At 45.1% G+C, this 21225-nt stretch overlaps 1 protein-coding gene and 1 long non-coding RNA gene across 6 annotated transcripts; one reads left to right on the top strand and one right to left on the bottom strand.

Annotated features, from left to right (window-relative positions):
- Positions 1-486: 486 nt before the first annotated feature.
- On the bottom strand, positions 487-19464 carry ACOX2 (acyl-CoA oxidase 2). Of its 4 annotated transcripts, none has more exons than XM_030043597.2 (15): positions 19345-19464; positions 18220-18481; positions 16835-16997; positions 14307-14458; positions 13679-13786; positions 12799-12918; positions 12208-12323; positions 11633-11805; positions 10350-10512; positions 9473-9663; positions 8169-8330; positions 7104-7209; positions 4058-4275; positions 2189-2321; positions 487-1258 (listed from the first exon to the last, which is right to left on the bottom strand). In XM_030043597.2, exons 1-15 carry the CDS (start codon positions 19447-19449, stop codon positions 1196-1198), a joined length of 2235 nt encoding a protein of 744 aa, XP_029899457.1. In that variant the 5' UTR covers positions 19450-19464; the 3' UTR covers positions 487-1195. The 4 variants fall into 4 exon arrangements, with proteins under 4 accessions (XP_029899457.1, XP_029899458.1, XP_029899461.1 ...); XM_030043598.2 differs by having other exon boundaries at positions 18220-18392; positions 19301-19464; XM_030043601.2 differs by having other exon boundaries at positions 18220-18397; positions 19301-19444.
- On the top strand, positions 4271-8109 carry LOC115353755. Of its 2 annotated transcripts, XR_005930959.1 has the most exons (3): positions 4271-5189; positions 5930-6078; positions 7561-8109. It is a non-coding gene; the product is annotated as an uncharacterized LOC115353755 (long non-coding RNA). The 2 variants fall into 2 exon arrangements; XR_003927690.2 differs by lacking the exon at positions 4271-5189 and having other exon boundaries at positions 5708-6078.
- Positions 19465-21225: the final 1761 nt, after the last annotated feature.

The following is a 21225-nucleotide window of genomic DNA, read 5'->3' on the forward strand; positions in this document are numbered from 1 at the left end:
CATTCTTCCATGAAGTTCTTGTCACAGGTGGTCCTTACCACAGCTGCTTTGCTCTCTGGGCTGTGCGGACCACAGCTCTTTGGGGATGTAAGAGGGAGTCTGGATTTCTATGGTAGTTGCTGGTTCTTGAAGGTGGGAGCTTTCCATCCCATCTCTCACTCAGAAGGCCTGTCTCAGGGGTGTATTTCTCTGTCATATTTTGTCTCCCCCTCTTCATACATTGCAGGGTTTTTGACTTTTGTAATAAGAGGCAGTAAGAGCTTTATTCTTCCTATAAAGGGGGAAAGAAAAGCTGAACTGATGAAGCTCAGGAAAAGTGGTTGTGTCTTTCCTGCAACATGTGGTAAGAAATATCTGTGTTAACTGGCATTGAATTATAATCACAAGATGTTCTCTGCAACACTTCATTTACTAGCAAATTAATGACTGGCCTGGATCAGCCTGCCCTTTCCATAATTATGAAATATAACAATTAGAGAAGCATTATTCCAAATAATATACTTTACTGGAGCCCAAGATTTACAGGAAGACAATATGAGTGGCTGTTAATGGGAAAGTAAATTCTGCAGACTGGAGTTGGCATCAGTTTTGTCTGAATCTTCATTAGGCAGGAATACTTGACTGCTGAGCAAGTTAAGAGCTATTTTAATTGTCCAAACAGATGTACTTTCTAATATACTTTTTGATCTAAGAGCACAAGTTGTTCCTAGAAACCAAGGACCATAATTTTACCTTCCTTGGATTTTTCAGTAAAGTGTTGGGTTTTTGGTTTGTTTTTTTTTTGTTGTTTGTTTTTTTGAAGGCAATGTACAGTTATAACGCACTGAGGGGGACCTCATAATGTGTTTTGTTTGGTTGGTGGTTTTTTTCCTTAATCATCATATAGTGGATTTAGAAAAAGAATAAGAAAGCCAAATGGCATGGTTTTAATGCTATCAGGATACTTCAGGTTAGAAAACAACAAACCCTAGGCTGTTTCTGACTAGATTGCCTCATAGCAGTGGGTACCGCTCAGCATCGTTTGGCTTCTGTCTGATTAAATACAAATGGCTGGCTAAGAATCTTGTTTCATACTTGTTGCAACTGCGAGTAAGCAACTGATTATTAATTCTGATTAATCATTACTGATGCTTCATAAATATACTGCTGCACAAAGAACAGGAGGAAATGTGTGGCTTCACTTAGATCATGGTCTTCATAATTTCGATAGTGTCTTGTGAAGAAGTGGCTTCAAATACCTCTCATAGGCTGGGCTCATCTGTTCAGAAAGAGAATGTGGAAGGGAATTAATGGTAATTAAGAAGAAGGAAAAGGCTATAATTTTTTTCTTAAGAATGATCTCTGAAATACAGAAAGCTAGCCTATTTAAAAAAAACCAAACCACACCAAACCACAAGCTACTTCAGCTATGTGCAAGATCTGTTTCCCTATAGTACGTGCTGTCCTTCATAACTAGTACACAATACTCATCCCAAATGGGACAGCATACTTCAAAAAATATGCTTGGACTTGAATGTTTGCTGAAGGCAAATTTTGTGTTCAGCTGTAGAATTTCAAAGGGTTGCTGATTACCACAGTAAAAATCTCACTTAAGGCAAAATGAGCTTTCAAACAGAGCAATAGCTATTTACATTGTGCAAAATTTTACATTACTCCACAATACGGATGAATTAAGAAGTGAAAGTGCTAAAGACCATGAAGGATGAAATTGCCTTGTTTAACGTTTATACTCTTCCTGGTTAAACATATTATTAAAAAGATTTAAGTATTGCACTAGTAAAAGTACCATTGTATAGAAAATACCCTGCATTTAGCGGCTCTTGCAGCCATCTAGTGTTGCTCCATAATATGTAAACTATGTAAAAAGACTTTTGTTTTAGCTTATTTTGTACAATGTTACCTCAGTGGTTAAAAAACAAAACCGCATTGGTGGCACGTGACGGTCCTGCTCTCTAGTACAAGCTCTAGTACTCTGGGGGCTGTAATTCATCGTTAGGTTAAATGTCTGGGCTAAGACTATAGGTGGCATAATTGGAGTATCACAGGTCATTGTTCAGAGTGAGATACTAAGAATTAAAAGCTCTTATTCCACTTTACTTTTATCTGTATTCCTTTTATTAAAAGAAAAGCAAACAACTTCTGCTCTAGTTAATGCAGAAGTTGCCTGGCTGTAATCCAGTGTCCATACCTGCTTGTTGGTCGGTGACTTCTGAGCCCACTCGTAAAGCCGTTGGTAAACCTGTCCATCGTAACTGCCAAGCGCAGAATTCAAGGTCTTATCTGTGAAGTCAAAAGCGTCCACTAGTGGAACAGCGTCCTTCCTATGGAGTAAGTGAGCGACATTCATATTACTGAAGCATGTATTGCTTTGTAAGGGAGGAAAGTAAGTCAAAGGTAAACTGGAAAGTCAGTTGTCCAAGTTCCTCAGTCTAAAATGCTTGTGCCAGTTTTTCCCCTTGCCTAGACTGTGGGGAAAATCCTGCTTGTTTTGATTCCTCAGAGGCATGTTCTACTAACACCCTGAGTTGTCTGTACTCTTGAATGGGTATTTGCAGGGTCTCGTAATCACCTGGGGTCCGTCCCCAATTCCCTAATTTAGGACTCAATCTCATGTCAGATGTTTTCTCAGCAGGCTCTGGCAGTTCTTGCTTTTGGTTTTTGTCATTTGTTTTGCTTCGTTTTCCTTATGCTGTATGTGTTTGTCTTACAAAATGGAATAAGGTTGCTGCTAGATGGATGTGCTTTGCTGATCTTCATCTACTCTGTTCTGTTACCTCATTGTGGGGTGTCAAGGTCTTCTACTCTCTTTGTGTCTGTAATAACAAAGCAACCCAAACCGCACCAAGGGCCCATCTAGCCCAGGAGCCAATCTGACAGCAATCAGCAACAGATAGCTAGAGCATAAGGACAAGTATGTAATGCCAACATCTTCTCCTAAGCAGGAGATGGTTTCTTTCCTTGTCCTCCCATTGTCCTGGGTGTAGGAAGTTGTGCTGGCTGTACCCCGCACCTGACGTACAGGGGCGCAAAGCGGTTTGCTCAAATGTTGGCATTGGTTGACCACCAGTTTCTTTTGGGGAAGGGCTGTTTGGGGGTTTGGGAAGGGCTGGGTTTTTGCTACAGGCTGGGAGGCGTTTGTTTCTTTTCTACTAATTGTAAGTAACTGACTCTAATCACCCAGGTAAATACCCACTCCATTCTTGAAGCCTGTTAACAAGGCATGGACTAAAACAGAGACATTGCACTGAATTCCAGAGATAACAATGTGTTAGGCTTTTGAAAATGTTATGTTAAGCTTATCGCTTAACTTGAATTCTATGATCAGTTCTGAAAGTGCTTGCTGTTTGGCTCAGTCATGTTCAGCTCTTGGTTATGGTGTATTCTTGTTTCTCTCCAGGTGGCTTGAGTAGAATTTTGCATACAGTAGCAACTCATTTCTCTGCACTGTAAGTTAATCTGTTCTTAACAAACAGCACAGAGTACTGAAAGATGAACCCTTTGTCAAAAAGCCTTTGTGAGTGTTGTAAGTTAAAACCTTAGCATATCTCAGAATTCACATAGTTAGTAATAAATGGTGTCGAGCAGATGCATCTGAACTAGCTGTAGGCAGGACTGTTTGAGTACCAGTTGCAACTTGGCCATGGCAACAGAGTAGGCTGTATTAGCTGCGGCTTAAGCAGATTTTGCAGTGTATGATCGGTTGCTGTGGCTGCCTCCTGCCAGTGCTGTTCTGACTATGTATTTTCCTGCTTTTTCACCTACTGCAAATGGTAGAAAGTGTTCAGGATTTCTTGATTTATAATTTAAGATTTAATGTCACGGAACTTTAAATTTAGAGATTGCAAAGGAACTGGACGCTTAGGTCTGTTTTGCTGTGAAAACGAGCTCTGTGTAGATGTTTCAATCAATTTCTAGTGCTGCCAGGCAATGAAAATAAAAACCGAATGAGGTGAATTGGCTTCAGAGATGTTGCCATAGGTACAGCAGCACTGTTTTATATCCATCACAGGGACAAACTGAATAGCTGTATATCTCCTCTCATGCTAGAGCAGCTCACCGAATAACAGCCAGGAGGTCCAGGTATGATGCTGTGACCATGTCCATTTGAGCTCCAGATACGTATCCGTCATGCAAGAAGACTCCTGCATTTGAGAAGATCCCGTGTAACGCAAAGAGGTCACAAAGATGTTTCATAATCTTCTGGATGCCAGGCTGGGTCTCGAGTTTTTCCACAGTTTCTGCAAAGTTTTTCACTGTGATGTAGTGGCAGTGAGCCTGGAAAACAAATGCAATCAACAGTGAATGCACCTCAAAACACTTTTAGTAGGCCAAGTGACTCACAAACGTTCTCGCAAAGAATATAAAACCTTTTCATTTCCCTGGCACTTTTCCAGTCTGTATTCTTTGTTTGTTGGTTGACCAGGCCTTTTGCATTCATGTCTTAGAGCGGCAGTAGAGGAGAGAATTGGGGGTTTAAACAGTCAACACTGTGGTATTTGTAAACTCTAGAAAACTGCTTCAGAAATCATGGTAGTACTTATTCTAAATATTTCTGATGAATACCCCAAAGAGTTAGTGTGATGGAAACACATTGGAATGTGCTTGTGTTGACCCCTAGCAAGTGAATCTTGGTTATACATCAACAGGAGAAAACTCTTTTGTTGAAGACCTTGGGCTCATGGTACATCGGGCTCAGCGTCTACAGGGCTTCAGCTCTGAAAATATCTGTTGTCACAGAAGAGCAACCAAACTTCTCTCTCGCTTTTGTGGTTTTAGGTAAAGTGATGATTTCTGGGTCAGACACCAGCAGAGTGTCTTACAGAAATATTAGCCGAGGTCCAGAGCAAATGAAGCAAGCTGACTCCACCTCGTCGCGGGGGCGACTTGTTACGCTGACGTTACGGCGGGTGGTTGGTGGTGTGGTATCCGTGCGGGTTCGCTCCCCCGCCGTACCGTTCTCCTCCCGGCCGTGGGCGTCAGCGCGGCACGCCTGTACTGCAGCTCTTCCTGCCAGCGTGGTCAAGCAGCGCGGAGGCCAGCGTGGACTGCAGAACCTGCCTGAGAAGCTGGCTGTCTCCTCGAGCAATTAACCGGGGTGGAGCCTGCAGCAAAGCCGTACCCAGCGTCTGAGCCGCTCAGCTGAGAGCTGGCAGGCATCAGTTCGTAGAGCTGCCGTGTCAGTCGTGTGGGTGAGTCTCCGGGGAAGGTGTGGAAGAAGCAGTAAATGCAGAAGTGCCCCAAGAAGGCCGCAGGCTATCAAGGTTTTAAAGTTACGGGGAAAACTCAAGGGTTTTGGGTGACTCTTCCTTTCCCTGAAGTATCTAAGAAACTTTGGGGGCCCAGATCCCATTTTCTGAAGAGTCTAGCAGCACAATCGCCACTGACAATACCACAGCCAGCCCTCTGCGTGTGTTGGGCTCTTCAGAAATTGTTTATTTCTGACTAGTCCCGTGTCTAGGTTCTCCTCCCTGCTTCTCAGAGAGAGCTGGATTCCGGCTCCTCCTCTGACACGTGGTCTCCCCTGTTCTTAAGTCCAGAGATCTCGGCCACCCATTTGAGTGGGTGCAGGAGGGAACAGCTTGTTCAGGTTTGTGTGTGGGGAGTGCTTGTCAGAGCCTTTTCTAGAGGTAATCTCAAATAGGAACATTTTGCTTCAGTTTCATTCCACTAAAAATATATTTACATTTAAACAATTATTGGGAAAGTAATTTTTAAAAGTCACTTTGTTTATAGGAGGTCTCCTTTATTTTTTGAAGCAATTCTGCTTACAGCATTGGATACTTGCTGCTTCCATTGAGTCTGTGTAATTGAAAATGGGGGGGTGATGCACAGCAGACAGGTGACCACAAAAAATGCTGCTGCTGAGATCGAGCCTTTGCTCCCTTACTCAGTGAGTTCTTGCTTTGAAGGATTATAACTGTGCTTACAGGTATGAGCAGATCAATGCTTCCGATGGTTTTGAAAGGATCTCGGCTGTTGCTGAGAGACTTTGACTCATCAAGGACTTCATCTAATTGACTGACTACAAGGGAGCTGTTCCCTACTATGGAACCACCAAGAAGGTATCACCACAGTTAGGTATGTGTAGGGTTCCCTTTTCCCATGTCAAGGGCTTCTTGCGAAGTCCGTTTCAATTTAGGTTGGCTCTGGCTGAATAGTAGATTACAGCAAGATGCTTTTCATTAAAAATTGAATGAAGTTAAAATAAGCTGTGGATCTGTTTCAAAATTTTCCTTTCCTTAGCTTAGGAAGGAAGGAAGGAAGGAAGACTTTTACCATAATTGTAGAGGGATTACATTTAATTGCATATTAAAAAAAGAGTTTTGTTTTTTAGAGATACTGAAGTATCAGTGATTTTGGTTTTAATTTAAATTTAGGGCTTTTTTCCCTTACTGCTTTCTTTTCTGCTTAGTTCTGTACTAACTAACCCCTGTTTTGGGGAACAAATGCTGCTGTCCTGATCCTACTTCAGCTGAAGGCATGCTGGTTGCCTGTCTAATCCATGTGAACTGGGAGTTGGGTTTGAATCTGTTATTAATTTGGCTTTGATTTGATTTTTCTTTTAGTAGTAATTAACATTGCACTTATCACTGCTTTTCCTTGTTTTCCCTGCAGTTATCTTTCCTTGTGAGAGTGGTAGATGTAAGAAATACCAGGCATGTTTCACCCTTGCTGTGACTCCAACAGCTTTCAGTAGGGTGGCTTTGGGGAGGCTTTCCTCTGGGAGCCAGAAACGCTGGATTCTTATAAAAAGATGAGCATTAGTGGAGATGGTGGGTTCTTCTTGCAGGATATGGGAGGTCTGATTCTGCTAGTAGCATCAGCATAATTGTGAATGTTTGGTTTTTTTCTCCTTTTCATTTCTATTCCCTCTAGTCTTTTTCTACCTGGCCTATTCATATCCAAAATCTTCAAATCAGGAATTGCTTCTTACTACAAATTTTCCACCATGCAGACCACAATGGAGCCCTGGTCTTTGTAGTGTCCCTTAGATGCTGACAGAAAACAATAAACAGCGCTGAGACTTTAAGCTAATTATGCTGTTTCTGTTGCATATTGTATCATAAAGACAAACATCAAATAAGCAGATAAATTTTGCTAACCTTCGCAGCCTGCGCCAGCTGCACTGTGCACTGGTTCCACGCGTCATGCTTTTTGACTCCAGACTGAATCAAGTCCTGTAGTTTAGCTGCTGTACTGCTTATGAGCCTAGAAAATTGAAAAAGCATATTGTATATGAATGTAGCAGCCCACATGCACTCATTTCATACTCAGACTTGTGTGTGATCGTATGGCAAAAGGGCATTTCTGAAATTTGAAGTTATCTACGCTCAGTATGAGTGAACTTAGATTATACAAAAATCTAAGTACACACTGGGAGAAGCACCCAGAGCACCCTGGTACTGAAGGATTTCTGCCTTCTCAGCTTCCAGAGTAGTTTACGAGGGGGTCTGCTGAGTTTTTCTTGGGTTGTGTGTGTGTAAGGAGAGTTTGCAAAACAAAATAAAGTGGTGATAATTTTGGACTGATGTTATACTACGTGTCTACTTTTCTACACAGGGATCCAAATCCTGCTCCCACGGACACTGAAGCTTTCAGAAGAATGGCTCTGTTTTTACACTGATTTGAATGACAGCAGGGTTGTCTATCTGTTTACCTGGTTTTCAGAGATGACACCTATATGGCCCATAACTGTGCACATAATACTAATGAGAGCACTCATGATCCCATTTTTATTTGTGTAGAGTAGTTGAACGTGTAGTTGAAAGGCTACAGACAGAATGAGAGGCTCTGTGTTTGCTGCGGTGTTAATTGAAAACAAATATCAGTTTCAGAGGTATGTGAAATTTCAACTTTATAGAATTGCACAGGGTCCAGTTGCCTAAAGGTTTTACTGGATGGCAACCCAATGATGTGGTCAGGGATATGGAATATAATTGTTAGTTAGGTAGCACGTTCTGATGTTCTGAATGTGAAAGCTTCACATTGAACATTTGACATGGCTGTTAATCTGTGTGAGTCTTCCTTTTCTCTTCCAGGAGCAGATGGTGTCAATTCTTGGGTAACTTACGTTATTTTACCTCCCTTTAAAGTGAAGAAGCAGCTGAGCTCTTAACACATTTCTGATGTCAAAGAGAGAAACCGCATCTCCCATCCTCTGTACTGACCTGGCTGCCATGTGTTGATAGGCCTCAGTGTAAATATCTGGACTGAGAAAATCCAACTTGTTCTTGGCTGGACATTTCTCCGGTGTCACTGCAGCCAGATAAGTGACAGATGGCGGAACAGACTGGCCAGTGCTGGCTGCCATGAAGCACTTAATCAGGAACCTGGGAAGAGGGTAACAGTCAGAGCAGGGTGTGGTTGTGATCCCCACGCAGCAAATGGTCGTGCAAAAAGTAAGGTGGGCTTGGGTGAGGAGCAGCAGGGTGTGACCCATCCCAGCAGTGGTCCGGAATGGACTTGAATAAGTAATGACCTTTTGTTTTGCACATTGTACGCAATAACCTGATCTGTGATGGGTCTCAGGTGTAGCCTGTCTACTGTATTTAATGCTACAGCAATCTGTAGTGATGAATTTTTAGGAAGAAACTTGCTGTGGCTATTAGCAGTCTCAGCAGCATGGTGATTAGATACATTATCAACTTTGCAGCCTGAGTCTTAATGCTCTGGGAGTCTTAATGGTGGCTTGGTCCTACCCTCTGTGATCCCCAACGCATTACATTAACAAATGTGAGACCCGTTCTTGGACATAAACATGTCCAGGGAGCATTCCCCACTCCCTTACTTTTTTGGCACCTCTGCTATGACCTAGACTGACCAGGTCTGGAAGTAAAAGGTTACAGCATTTCTCTTGACCTTGGTACTGATCTTGCAAGAAGAGGCAGGAATGAGTGCAGAAGTGTCTGCATGCAAGCACAGAACTACGTGGTAGCACCTCTGTCCCTGGGAAGTGTACTGGTTTACTCCTTCTAGTAAAAATGCATGTTATTAAAAGTTCAAGCAGCTGTGGTTTCTTTCTCCTGTATTTCATCTACTCTGGATAATCATCAGCCTGTGCGTTCGGAGGAAAGTGATGTTCTTGGAGCATGACTCATCTGCTTTCAGTAACCAACAACTTTGCCTTCTCTGAATCAACCTCACTTACCAATATTGTGTTAACATCAGTTGCTTAAAAATGAACTGCAAAACTTGTATAGCAATGCTTTTGCTGCACTACTAGACAAAGAGGAAAATGAGGTTATGCAGAACAGCACCTGCATATGTCCCAAAACCAAAAATAGAAGAGATAATCCGATTCCCACACACCTCCATGCATGTTAGACAGAAGACATGAATAGTTTATGTCCTGAGCTGTATTTTTAGAAGGTGCTGTGAGAAAGGAGTAGCTGGTTTTACTGGTTTTGGAGAAGTGGTAGAGGTTGAATAAATGAGGGGGCAGGCTTTTAGATGAACAGATTTGAATTGTTACCTGGCAGTTTGCAGGAGCAAAATGGTGTTTTCCCCTTCATAAATACAAGAGGCAAATATTTTAGTATACAAGGAAGGGAGTCCACTCAGCAAGGAGTAACCATGTCCGCCACATGCCTGGAGGCAGATCTTCACTGCTGAAGTGCCGTACTGAGTAACCATGGCTTTAAAGCCGGAAGAAAATGCATGGAGCTGTTTAAAAAAAAAAAAAAAAAAAAAGGAGGCAGAGTGTTAATGGTGAAAGTGTTCTAAACCAATCCTCAGATTAAGTTTCCTTTTTAAATTTTGTGCAATTTCTGGGCATGAATTCCCTGTCCGATCCTCCTTTGCATGCTCGTGTGGCACCCAGCTCCCTGAGTCTGGCCTTTGGTTTCTGCCTGGGATGCTGCACACCCTCGTGCTGGGCATGCTGGGGTCAGTTTATGCATTTTAGGGTTTCTCTCAACCAGTAGTGGCTTTGGCTGCCCTTGTTCAGAGTGTGTTTTCATTTCAGGCTTCTAGTTGCAAAAACCTTATGTTCTATCTAAAAAGTCACATTTTTGTTTTTGGCTCAGAAGTGAGTATTTATTTGCATGTGCTTTGTGGATGAAGTTGTGAAATAATGCTTTGTGCCATCAGCTACTTGGAACAAGGTTTTATCAAACAGATGTGCTTTTCAAGGACTTTTCACTCTGCAATAGTTCCCAAAATGAGAAATTTGGGGTGGTAAAGCACATGCTGTTGCTGACTGGTTGTGGACCTAGGACGTGCCATTTGATCTTAGTGCTTCCTCTTTCTCCAGTTATCTAGTGGTGAGAGGAATGCTTGTCCAGTTTGCTAAAATACTTTGATATTCAGAGATGAGAAGTGCTGTATGAGCTAATTGTGCTGCAGCTCACCTCCGGCAGCATGTCGAAGTTCTTCCTCTGGATCTCTCTGTACCCCCTGTTGAATAGCTCCTGCAGGTAGTCGCTGATGAAATAAAAGGCGTAGGCTGCTGCCAGCTGGGGCAGCAATTTCTCTTGCTGAGTCTGGTAGTCAAGGATTTTTGCTTCTTGTTCCCTGTTGGAAGACAGCTAATGAAGTAGGGAAAGCGCGGACATGGCCATAGCTATTGTTAGTTTACCTATCGCATAATGAAAAACGGCATTTTTCATTACCAAGAAGCAGTATGCGAACAGGACTGAGCTGATGTCGTGGCAGCAAATCTGCCCAGCTAGCTAAGCTGTTAGAGAAACAAGCCCGACTAGGAAAAAAGGGATTTTTCTGCTGTTTTGGTGAACCATCCTAACAGAGTAGAAAAGGCTCTGTGTGATCGGTCAGTACAGAGGGGGAACAGGGACTGGGGGAGAGGATGAGGATAAAGCCTTCAAGGACAGCAAGTTGTTAGGTGTTATAGGGGATGTGGTGGCATTGCACCCTGAAAAACTTTTGCTTTTCAAACTGGATCTTTGTGGTCCTGGGTGTAGATGGGTTTCTGTGAAAATATTTGCGTCTAAATTATTTTAAGCTTTCTGAGCTTTTTTTGGATGTTCTTTACCACTTCTGCTGTGGTTAGTACACTTGGGACTTCAAATGATGGAATTCATTATTACAATAGTTCAGCATGCTGTGCTCTTGTGTTTGATTTGCGTTTGAACCAAACCACATTCTCATTAGGATCTCTATGCTTTTGAAAGGAGATTTAAGTGGAAATTTTTGAAATCCGTTCAAATGAAAATACCTACTTAAAAATTACAGGGATTCTTACCAGACTAATAACATTCAGTGTTGTAAAGTGTGGATATTGGAATTGTGGATGTTGGAAGGTATTTTAATGTGGCACCCACTAGTAGGATGCTATGGAATAGGAATTCAACAACTTGTCAGCTTTGTCTGGATTCTGCTGAGTTATGGGATTACACGGGAAGGCCAGTTATAAGAAAAATAAGTTGTCTGTGTGAACTGCTGACCTATTTGAACTATGAAACTTATCTTAGAAAGAACTGTAAACATTCTCTTGTACTTTGACTGAAGCCTGTTAATGTAAATAATGGGGAAGCATGTTTGTAATACCCTATCTGGGCCAGGAAATAAGCCAGTGATGTGCTAAAAGATAAGATGAAAAGTAGAAATACAGACTGGCATGGGGGAACATGGTGTATGGTCCCCTTCCCACTGCTGTGGACTTGCGTGGCATTACCTGGGCTTTAACTTGGACTGCCGGCGAACCACAGAGTATCGGATGGCAATGGTGCAAGCTTTCATTAAAGGTATTACAACTTCATCTGAAATGAGGGAAATGCGCACTGTAGTCATGGTGAAATAATTAATCTTCTGTGACCCCCGTCTTACATAGGTGCCATCTGGTTGTACCTAGAGTAGAGAGAGGATGTTAGATGCCACCTTCTTCAGTACTAGGATGGTTGTGTAATCCCTATGCATAGAATAAAACGGACATCAAAATCCTTCACTGAATGCAAACCTAAATATTTTTATGTATAATGGATGAAACATATCCATTTGAAGAGACAAACTCTTACTACTTCTGGCTCGGATAGGTTCTGCCTGCCCCGTGATCCCCAATCTTTGAATGTGGAATTCCTGACACCGAGTTTCATTTTGGATTCAGGTAACTTCTGCCTTTGATAAAACTGCAGAGACTTGCAGACACCTCAAAGGAAGATTTTTGTCCTAAATTTAGGCAGGTCACTGTCATCTCTCTGGCTGTGCAATGAGAGTCTGACGGGCAAGTCTGTGATGTGAGCCTGTACATACCTCACAAAACTTGCTCAGCATGTTCTCCCTGGGGACGCGCACGTTCTGCAGCATGAGGTAGCCGTTGTCAATGTGTTCAAAATTCATTTTGGGACCTATGTCTCCTGCAGTTATGCCTGCAGCAGGAGAAAACATAGCCTACTTACTTCCATTTGAACTTTTTTCTCCCCATTCTGTGTCAGGCTGGGGATCTCAAAGGAAGGGCACGTTCAGCTCTGCTTCTTCCCCAGCATGGGTGGTCTTGCCCGAGGGATGAAACAGGCATTCGAGTGCCTTGTGGTAGTTTGTTCCCATGGTCCGTCTGTTACCCATGTTGGCCGGGGTCAGAACTGAGGTGTTAATGCAGAGGTGGTCAGAGCAGCCCAGGCTTCTGGTTAAGAAGGCTGTTTGGTCTGGATATGCCTGAGGATACATTAACTCTTCCTTCAGATAAAAAGGTTGGGGTTAATGACAACTATGCCTTGGGTATCTGTCTTGGTTTGGTTTTGGCAATTATAGCTCCCTCTCCCTGGGCCCAATGTTTTAGAAAACATGTAAGGGCAAAGTAGGCGGAGGACCTGCACAAGTGCTGTGGTGTCTAGGGTCATTTACCTGGGCAGAGCGAATGGTCCTGAAGGCTGCGTATCTGCACGATGAAGGGATGCAGGCCATAGCACTTCCCGTTGATGTACAGCTGAGCAAAGACCACTGTGTGGGTTGCTGACCTTCCCACTGCGAGAAGAAAAACAGCCCCATTCCCTTAAGACAAGGTACAGTACAAACACTTCCACAGTTAACAGCAGTCAGTGCTAATTGTGTGTTAGGTCTTGCTAACACATGGGTCAGCACAGGTATGATCCACAGATGCTGGAAGCTGGAGATTGCCTAAATCTGTACCCTGAGCCTGCTTTTGGGTCTCAGAAGTTGCATCATCCTTCTGCGTCTGTCGCTGCTCGTGAGGCTTGGATGAACAGTTTGCATCAGCAGATGAGAAAAAATAAGTAGTTAAAGTTCATGCAGTGCTGAGAGAGTGGGAAGCACTATGGCTGTTAAGAGTAACTCCAGTTATTTTCTGTGAAATACCTTCCTGAAGGGAGCCATGAATTTCACACTTGAATACTTTATGCTGAGACTGGCTGATGACTTGAATCCTTTATGCTGATCCTTTATGCTGATGACCTCCCTGCAGTTTTTGGTTGTCTGAGTATTATTTACAAAGGAGAGAAGATTGATTCCTGCAGAGGCAGGAGTTTCCCTGAGCAAAGTCCTCCAGCCCTGCCACCCAAGGGCTTATGATGGATGATGGTGGCTCCCTTCTGGCCTTTGAACTTGTACAAACCCCTTTGGTTTCTTACTTGCCTCTTGACGTGTGCATCTCTTACTGAAGTCCTCTGCTAGTACCTGGGCCCTCAAACGTGGAGGTTGAGCAGGACAGACTGAGTAACTGAAGGAGGCAAATGAGGAAAACCAAAATATTTTGTGTGGTACTTACTGTCTCCAGGCCACCACTTCATGGCAGAGATGTTTGGTGTGTTCAGTACAAACTCCTGCGTAGTGATATCAAAGACTGCTGTTGTTTCCAAACCCTGAAGATAAGTTCCTTTAAAAAAAAAAAAAAAAAAAAAAAAAGTGTATCTCCTGGTGTATCAAAAGGATGGAGAGAGTGGAGGATCCCTGAAGGCTGGTGTGGGTATTACTAGGGTTTTGTGGTTTACCCTCCTGACAAGAACTGTGGGAAAATGCTCCCAGCAACCCCACACCATCTCCTGCAACGATCTCGAGCCACATGGTACTCAGGCAAGCTGCTTGGTTTGAGGTGACAACCATCAACTTGGGCAAGCTGCCTGGCTGATCCCCTCCACCGATGGTGACTGCCTGCTATCTAACCGCGAGCTTTCACCCTTGCTTTTGTTATTTTTTCCGCATTGGCAAAACCAAAGCCAGCACGTCTCCAGCTTGCAGAGGAGCGCTGAGAACATCAACCTCTAACGCAGGTGGCATTTCCCCCCCAGCCACCCCTGCCCCAGTGAAGCATGGACAGCTTAAACTCAAATTCCCCTGAGAATCTGGGCCAGAGCGTTTTGTCCTATGGAAAAGCTGCATTTTCTTTACAGCCTTACCGTGCCCCAGTTCGGTCTGGGCGTAGCTTCCAATGAGCTGATACTGGGTGGCGAGAGGAATCCATTTGGCGATCTGTTTGTCAGAGCCCAGCACCGAAATACTTCTTATGAAGATGCGGTGAAGGAGAAAGGCGAGGTCTCCTGACAGTGCCCTGCAGAGAGAGCACAAGGGGTATTTTTACACGGATGAAGTTCCAGGGATGTGATGAACGCGGCAGTGACACTGCGGCAGTCACCAGACAGTACCACCTCCGCTGCCTTTTGATTTCTGCATTGTCATACCTTACCCAACCTCCAGCATCAACACAGTATTGCAGGAAAAGTGCTCTTCTAAGCTGCTTTTGTTCCTTCTTTCATAACACAGTTTGCTTAAGTGTTGCTAGCTCATTATTTCACTTGCTCTTGGAGGAATTATCTGTTCTGAGTAGCAGATGCTGAGCTCCTAAAAACACAGCCCAGCTCCAAAGCTTCTGTGGCTCTGGTAGTTTGCGAGCCCTTTGTATCTTTATTTTACTTGATAGGATTTTTTTCCTGATTATTTAAGTCACAGCTAAAAAATCCCCACCACCCTACCCTAAAACCCCCAAATCCTGCCAATTCACTATGGGGCACATTAGACTGAATTACATCGGCATCTGAGACCTGGATTTCCTGAACCTTCCCATTCTGAGGAAATGTCTCGGTATATCGGGTTTGTTGCTGGACTATTCCCTGGGTTTTTGCTGTCAGTCACTGCCAGTGAACAACACTGGGATTCATGGAGATTTGGCCTCACTTGAGATGTTTATTTCCTGTGGAAAAATTCAAATACATCCTTGTAACACCTGGTTTATTGTCTGGTCAGGTCCTTCGCCATCGCCAGCTGATAGAGCTGCACACAGCCTAAAAAGGACTGTTCCAGAAACTGTGTATGGGAACTTTGGTACAGTAATCTGCATGGTGCAGATCAAACTCATTTGTTTTAAGCTTTTTTTGTGTGTGAGAAATCCTCAGAAAATATGAGGAATATAGTCCCTCTTCCTGGGTTTCTTCAGAATATGGTTGAATCACCCCATGGATGTAAGTACATGTGCTCTCGCACATAAAAATAAATGGCTGTGCTGTTCTCAGTAGCTTGTATGGCTGTTAGCACGTTGCTTTACGGCAGTGCTCTAGTGAGCATCTCATTCTAGATAGATACCTTTTATTGTTAACAAATGACTACGACCTTTCTTTTATACTGGCCCCGAGAGAGAATCAGTCATGCTGAAAACATGGGGGGGAAATATGAACAAAGAAGTTAAAGGGAAATTGCTTTGATTAACAGAAAAAGACTTAATGAACCCTTGGCAGCCCATCCAGAAATAACATTACTTTAACTGCAATTTTAAAAAGCTGGCTTTTAAGTGTGTGCAAGTGATTCACTGTGTCTGGCAGCAGGAGGCACCAGGACTTTGTCAGTAAGAGCTTGGTGCTCAGCTGGTGTTTCATCAGGCACGAGCTGTCCTGTGAGGCAGGCTGTGCTCTTAATCCAGCAAAATGTGGTAGCACAGGGCTGGCCCTGCTGAAGCCCTTGGTGTCAGGGGGCCTGAGAAAAGCAAGCTCAGGTGGGAGAGACGGTTGTGTTTTGTCAGGTTTTTAAAATCTTCCAGGATTTTTTTTTCTTCTGAGGGAGGATCGGAGAGCTGCTTTTTATTGGGAATATAATGATCATGTCCAAGAACTCTTGATGGAAGATTTCCTCCTTTATCGGTCCCACTCACTCTAGGCAGTGAAGAGCTTAGCATAAAAATTTATAATCTTTCATGTGATGAAATATTGGAAAGTGACTTTGAATGTCAGTGGTGTTTTGTAAGGTGCAGGCATTGCACTTTTGAGTAACGCTTTTGAACTTGCACCTTCTTACTGAGTATGTAACCCCACCAAATCACCAGTGTGCACCAGGCAACAGCAAGCCAGTAATTTGTTTAGCAAAGGGGGAAAGGAGGGGCAAGCAATTAAAATGTGGAGCTCAACCCCATGCAAAGTGTTAAGAAATTTTTTTAAGGGAAGGATTATGTGAAGTATTTTATTCCATTTACCTACAAACTAAGGTTGTTTGGTGGTTGGTTTTTTTTTTTTTTAATACAGTATAGGTTTTCTAGATAGAGAAAATGTCATCTTTAATTTATTTGGAAGTCAGTAACGTAACTAAACCAGCACCACTTCAAATTCTGCTCATACATTTAAAAATGCCTGAGGAGTGGTATGCAAGTTGTAGTACAGGTAAGGAGCTTGCCGAAGTGGATATATCACACTGAGGATGTGAACTGCTGTGATCTATCACACTGTACCCGTGTGCTGCTCTTTGAGAAGTCCCCTGCTGTGTATCATCATTTTCCCTTTTCCTGAGCATGCCGCTAAAGTAAAAACCTGCGGCACGTTTGTATCAAAACCTTATCTGTCAACTGTTGGCCTCTCCCAGCCTCTGCTAAAGCTGATTCTTGTTGGCATACAAAACTTTCAACAAAAAATTAGCTGTACATTTAAAAAAAATAAATAAAAATCACCTGTAAATGTACTTAAATTCAGGTCCGTCGTCAGTCCATCCCATCTCGTGCATCTTTTTCTGGAGGTGAACAGCTTTTCTGACTGCTGCTTCGTAACTCTCATTCTGGCTCTGGAAATACTGATTTTCTCTGCTAAATACAGGGTCGCGTTCGATAGCTTCGACTGCAAAGCAACATAGAGGAGTGGGTTCTTCTAGGACTGGGGAGGTGCAGGCAGTGCCTTAAGCCCTGTTTGGGAGGAGCGGGCAGGGCTGGGATTGTGGATACTGATGCTGTGACTTTTTAGGGTGACTGCAGGCAGGTTTTATTTTGCCAGTGCTGGCTCTGATGGCTGTCACGCCTAACTCTGAAAAGCAGTGGGTTTGGGCAAGGAGGAGGGGAGGGGAGCCCAGTTGGCCTGAGAGAGGGGTCTGTTGAGTGGAAATGGTGACGCTGCAGGGTAAGGCACCGTCCCTGGTCAGGGCGTCGGAGGTGACTTTGTGCCTCAGGAGGAAAATGCCATGGATCCCTCTGTCTCTAATTGCTGTTCCCATGATGTGACGGGAGCAAGACCTGCGGTGAGCTGGGTTTCGCCCAGAGGGTGGCTAATGGCCGGAGCTGCCGTGTGTCCCACTTGGCACCAGTGCTTTGGCTGGGGACTTTACCAGCCCTTTGCAGCATTGCGAAGGAACTCTTGGGCTCGCTCTTTCTGTGTCAGCCTGAATGTTCCCGCTGCTCCCTTTTTGCCTTGAAACCTTGAGACCGTTCACGTTTAAGGTTATACTGAACTCCGGTTGCACTGTGAAGCGCGTGATCCCAGTGGCCTGTGCCGTTTTCATTTGGTAAGGGTATAATATGGATGTAGTTACAGAGACAAAAGAGACACTTGGTTTTTTTTTTTTTTCCCTGTTCCTTCTCAGCATGCAGTCATTTTTCAGCACGCCCATCACGAGTGAGAGCAGCTCAGCCTGGCTGAGCCAACCCACACAAGGAATTCCCCACCTGGAAGAGCCTGATGTGCCGAGGAGGGTTGCTGGCTGCGGTTCACGCGTGGCATGCATCGCTGCGCAGCAGCACTAGTCCCTGCACGCATCCCCCTCGCACAGAGACGCTCGCCTGTGTGACCCTCAGTCCTCGTCTTGCAGTTTAACCAGTCTTGCCAGAGATACTGGGGATGGGAGCAGGGAAGGGGAAAAGCTTCAGACAGAGGGAGTGGCTGCGGAGGAGTCACGTTGATTTACGCTAACAGAGGACTCCATCTCCACGCTCCCACTTTTTTAAGAGATGGGTTATAAGCAAATACCCGGGAGCACAAACCCCGTGCACCGTGCTGCAAAGGAGGAGCAGAAGCAGCGGGGACGTAGGCGTGCTCTGTACTAGCCAGGGGCCTCGCAAGGCTCACTCACCCACCGCCCTCCGCAACCGAGTGCGCTCTGCACCGCCGTCCAGCCAGGCCGTCAGCTTTTCCACGCTGAACGAGGCTGTTTGCCTCTCGCTGGCGATGTCGGGATTCACGCTGCCGAGGACCGAGCCCTGCGAGTACTTGCCGGTCTCCGTCAGAGCCATCCTGGAGGCTGAGCTGCTCTGGGAAGGGATGGGGCTTATGAGGCACTGGCACCCCTTCAGTGGGTGGTTGCTGAAGGTGTTGGGCGCAGCACGGAGTGGTTTCTGTAAATTGGCCAAGATGTTGCACAGAGGTTGCGTGAATATTTAGGCACTGTCTTGTCCTCATTGCGATAATACGGACAATGAAAATTTAGGGCACTTTTAAGAGCTCAGAATGCAGGGTTTATGAATTTTTTTTAAACATAAAATCTTTTTTCTTTCACCCGTTCGCCCCCAGTATTTTAGGAGAAGTTACCGCTGGAATATCCCACAACTATGTGTTAATGTTTAAGGGAGTTTCTGGCCCTGGCCCGTCCCTGCCCCCACAGTGGGTGCTGCCACTGCTGCCTAGCCCTTGGGTGCTGGCCAAGAGGCTCCCAGACCTGCACTTGCGGGTGCTGGCAGCTCTGCCCACGCCGCTTCCATCCTGCTTCCCATGGGGCTCAGCTTTACATTAACCTTGTAATTTCCCATGTTAGCAGGATTTGTCACAGGATACTTGTAAAAAAAGTTGTGGTGTGTGGAAAATAAAACAGAATTTTTCCCTTCAAGAGGCTGCCTGCCTTCCTGAACTACTTTTAATTCTATAAGAAATATAAACTCTGGAAGCTCTTGCAAATATGTTCTCAATTCCTGCTTTTCTGATGTTCAGACTTTTAATTCAAGGTGTCTTATTGTCCTGGGCGTGAGAAAAGCCTCAAAGCAGCACGCTGAGTACACAAGGTTGGAGTAACCCAGACTTGCCCTTGAGCCATCCCAGGAAGCGCTGGACTTGGCGCTGGAGCACGGAGACGGCTCAGCTGCCAGCTCCCTCTTCCGTGAGGCCGCGTAAGAAAAATCTGCGTGTCTGCCTGCTACGCACAAACGCGAAATCCCACGTACCTTGTCTCACGCGTCCTTCGGGGAGCTGCCTGCCTGCTGCCTGCCTGCCTGGGCTGTGGCTCCCGGCGTCCCCGCCGCAGGGTCCTTGTCCCCGGGGCCAGCGGAGCTCGACCCGGCCCGTGGGAGTTTCTGCGTGTGCGCGGTGGCATGCCGGAGCTGACCTCTGCAGGCAGCAGCCTGTGTGCCTGCTTGCTAGGCATAAAATCAAAAGGGCTGGAGCCTCTGCATTTAAAAAAATTGCTATTTTTCTGATCTCACTTGAGGCTACTTGTGCGTTGGAGGCTGCACTTCCAGCTCTGTCACCAAAGTGACGCTCTGCCCTTCTCCTAGTATTTTTAATTTTTTTTTTTTTTTTTTTTTTTTATAGTCTGCTCAGGATGGAGGAGAGCACCCCTCAGGCTCTCACTGCTCCTCGCCTGTGGATTTTACTTGCTCAGGGTTTTCCCAACTCAGTCATGGCACTGCCCTCAGCCCTTCCCGCAGTTTGGGGTGCAAGCCGGGAGACCGGGGATGTGCCTCGCAGGCTGGGTCGTGCTGGGGCGCAGAGGGAGGTTGCCACGGGGTGCGTGCTGCCTTCATCTCCGCCAATCTTGAACTGCAGGTCCGTGCTGCAGTCTGTCCCGGAGTCTAGTGGGCAGGAACTGGCAGCTCACACCCCCCCGGCTGCATCAGTGTGAACCTGATGGGAGAGGAGTCCCTCCTGCCCACAGTTCGTCCGTGCCGCTGCTTCAGACCTGCTTGTCTCTCACTGGAAACTGCTTTGTCAGGGAAGGAGGTGAAACAGGTGGGATTCACTGTACCATAGAGTTGCTTTAATATAAGAAGTTAAAAAAAGGATGGGAAATCAGATGTAGTTTTGCATAACTATAATTTTAAGCTTGAGCCTGAGTGAACCAAGCAGCCCGGCAGCTGTGAGGAGCAACAATAAATCAGAACAGCTGACTGTAAAGGAATGAGTGTGCTCACGGGCTGTGGGTGGTATGTTAGGGATGAGTCTGGTAGATTAAAGATGCTGTGTGGCTCTGTCACCCTGCCAGAGCAATAGGGTGTCCTATGGACGTACTGCTTGGTATTCCAGCCCGTACTGCACAGCATCACATGCTACGGTGTCTCGGGGTTGCCAGTGCTTGGGAGGCAATAGCACCTTTCTGAAGTTATCCACGCGCTTTCTCTATTTGCTCTGCTATTTTTTTCTGCTGGATTCAGAAGCACTCAACCTTGTGCTTCTCAAGTGCTGTTTGCAGTTCAGCTAGCAGCTCTGGGTCTCCCAAAGGAAGGGCAAGGGATGACAGGTTGGAAGAAGCCTGTCCCTGAACCTGTTTGCAACCTGACGTTCTTGCAGGCTTATATTTGGGCAGTCTCGGGTGCTGCCTGGGTCGGTCATTGCCAGTCTGTGTTAGTGAAGTCTGAGCTGGACTGCCACTGGAGCTGCGCGCTCGGCAGCATTCTCATACGCCTCAGCTCCACGTGCCTGCGGGGTGCCCAGCGAGCTCACGGGCTGTGGTGGGAACCAACAAAATCCACAAGCGCACCTGGTCGTGGTGTGTTGGAACACACCACAATTATTATGTTGCTGATAATTTTGCATTTTCCCCCATTTCCATAAGCCTGGATATCCCCTGTATCATGGTGACGCACAGGTTTCATCAGATGTTTTTATCAACACAAACCCGGTCAGTGTGTGGCAGTTTTAGATAATTTGGGGAAATTATCTAAATATAGAGAAATACCTAGGATAGGCAGAGGAGAGTTCCCGAGAAGGGGGGTTCAGCCAGTGCCAGCCTGAGGATACCACTAGCTTGAGAAAGAAAACCAGAATTTGCCATTTCTGGGACAGTAACAAGAAGTAAATGTGGCAGTAAAATATAAGGATTCCCCGTCAGGAAAGTCCACTGCAGCAAACTATCTAGGAGCACTTCAGGAGT

Source organism: Aquila chrysaetos, chromosome 20, assembly GCF_900496995.4.
Source record: "Aquila chrysaetos chrysaetos chromosome 20, bAquChr1.4, whole genome shotgun sequence".
In the NCBI taxonomy this organism is placed as follows: domain Eukaryota; kingdom Metazoa; phylum Chordata; class Aves; order Accipitriformes; family Accipitridae; genus Aquila; species Aquila chrysaetos.

Coding starts and splice junctions, on each gene's coding strand:
- ACOX2 (XM_030043597.2), bottom strand. CDS start 19,449: ATGCCACCGCGCACACGCAGAAACTCCCACGGGCCGGGTCGAGCTCCG. Junction 9,664..10,349: donor ACTTCGACATGCTGCCGGAG/GTGAGCTGCAGC, acceptor TTTTTTAAACAG/CTCCATGCATTTTCTTCCGG. Junction 2,322..4,057: donor GACCTCCTGGCTGTTATTCG/GTGAGCTGCTCT, acceptor CTTACTCCATAG/GAAGGACGCTGTTCCACTAG.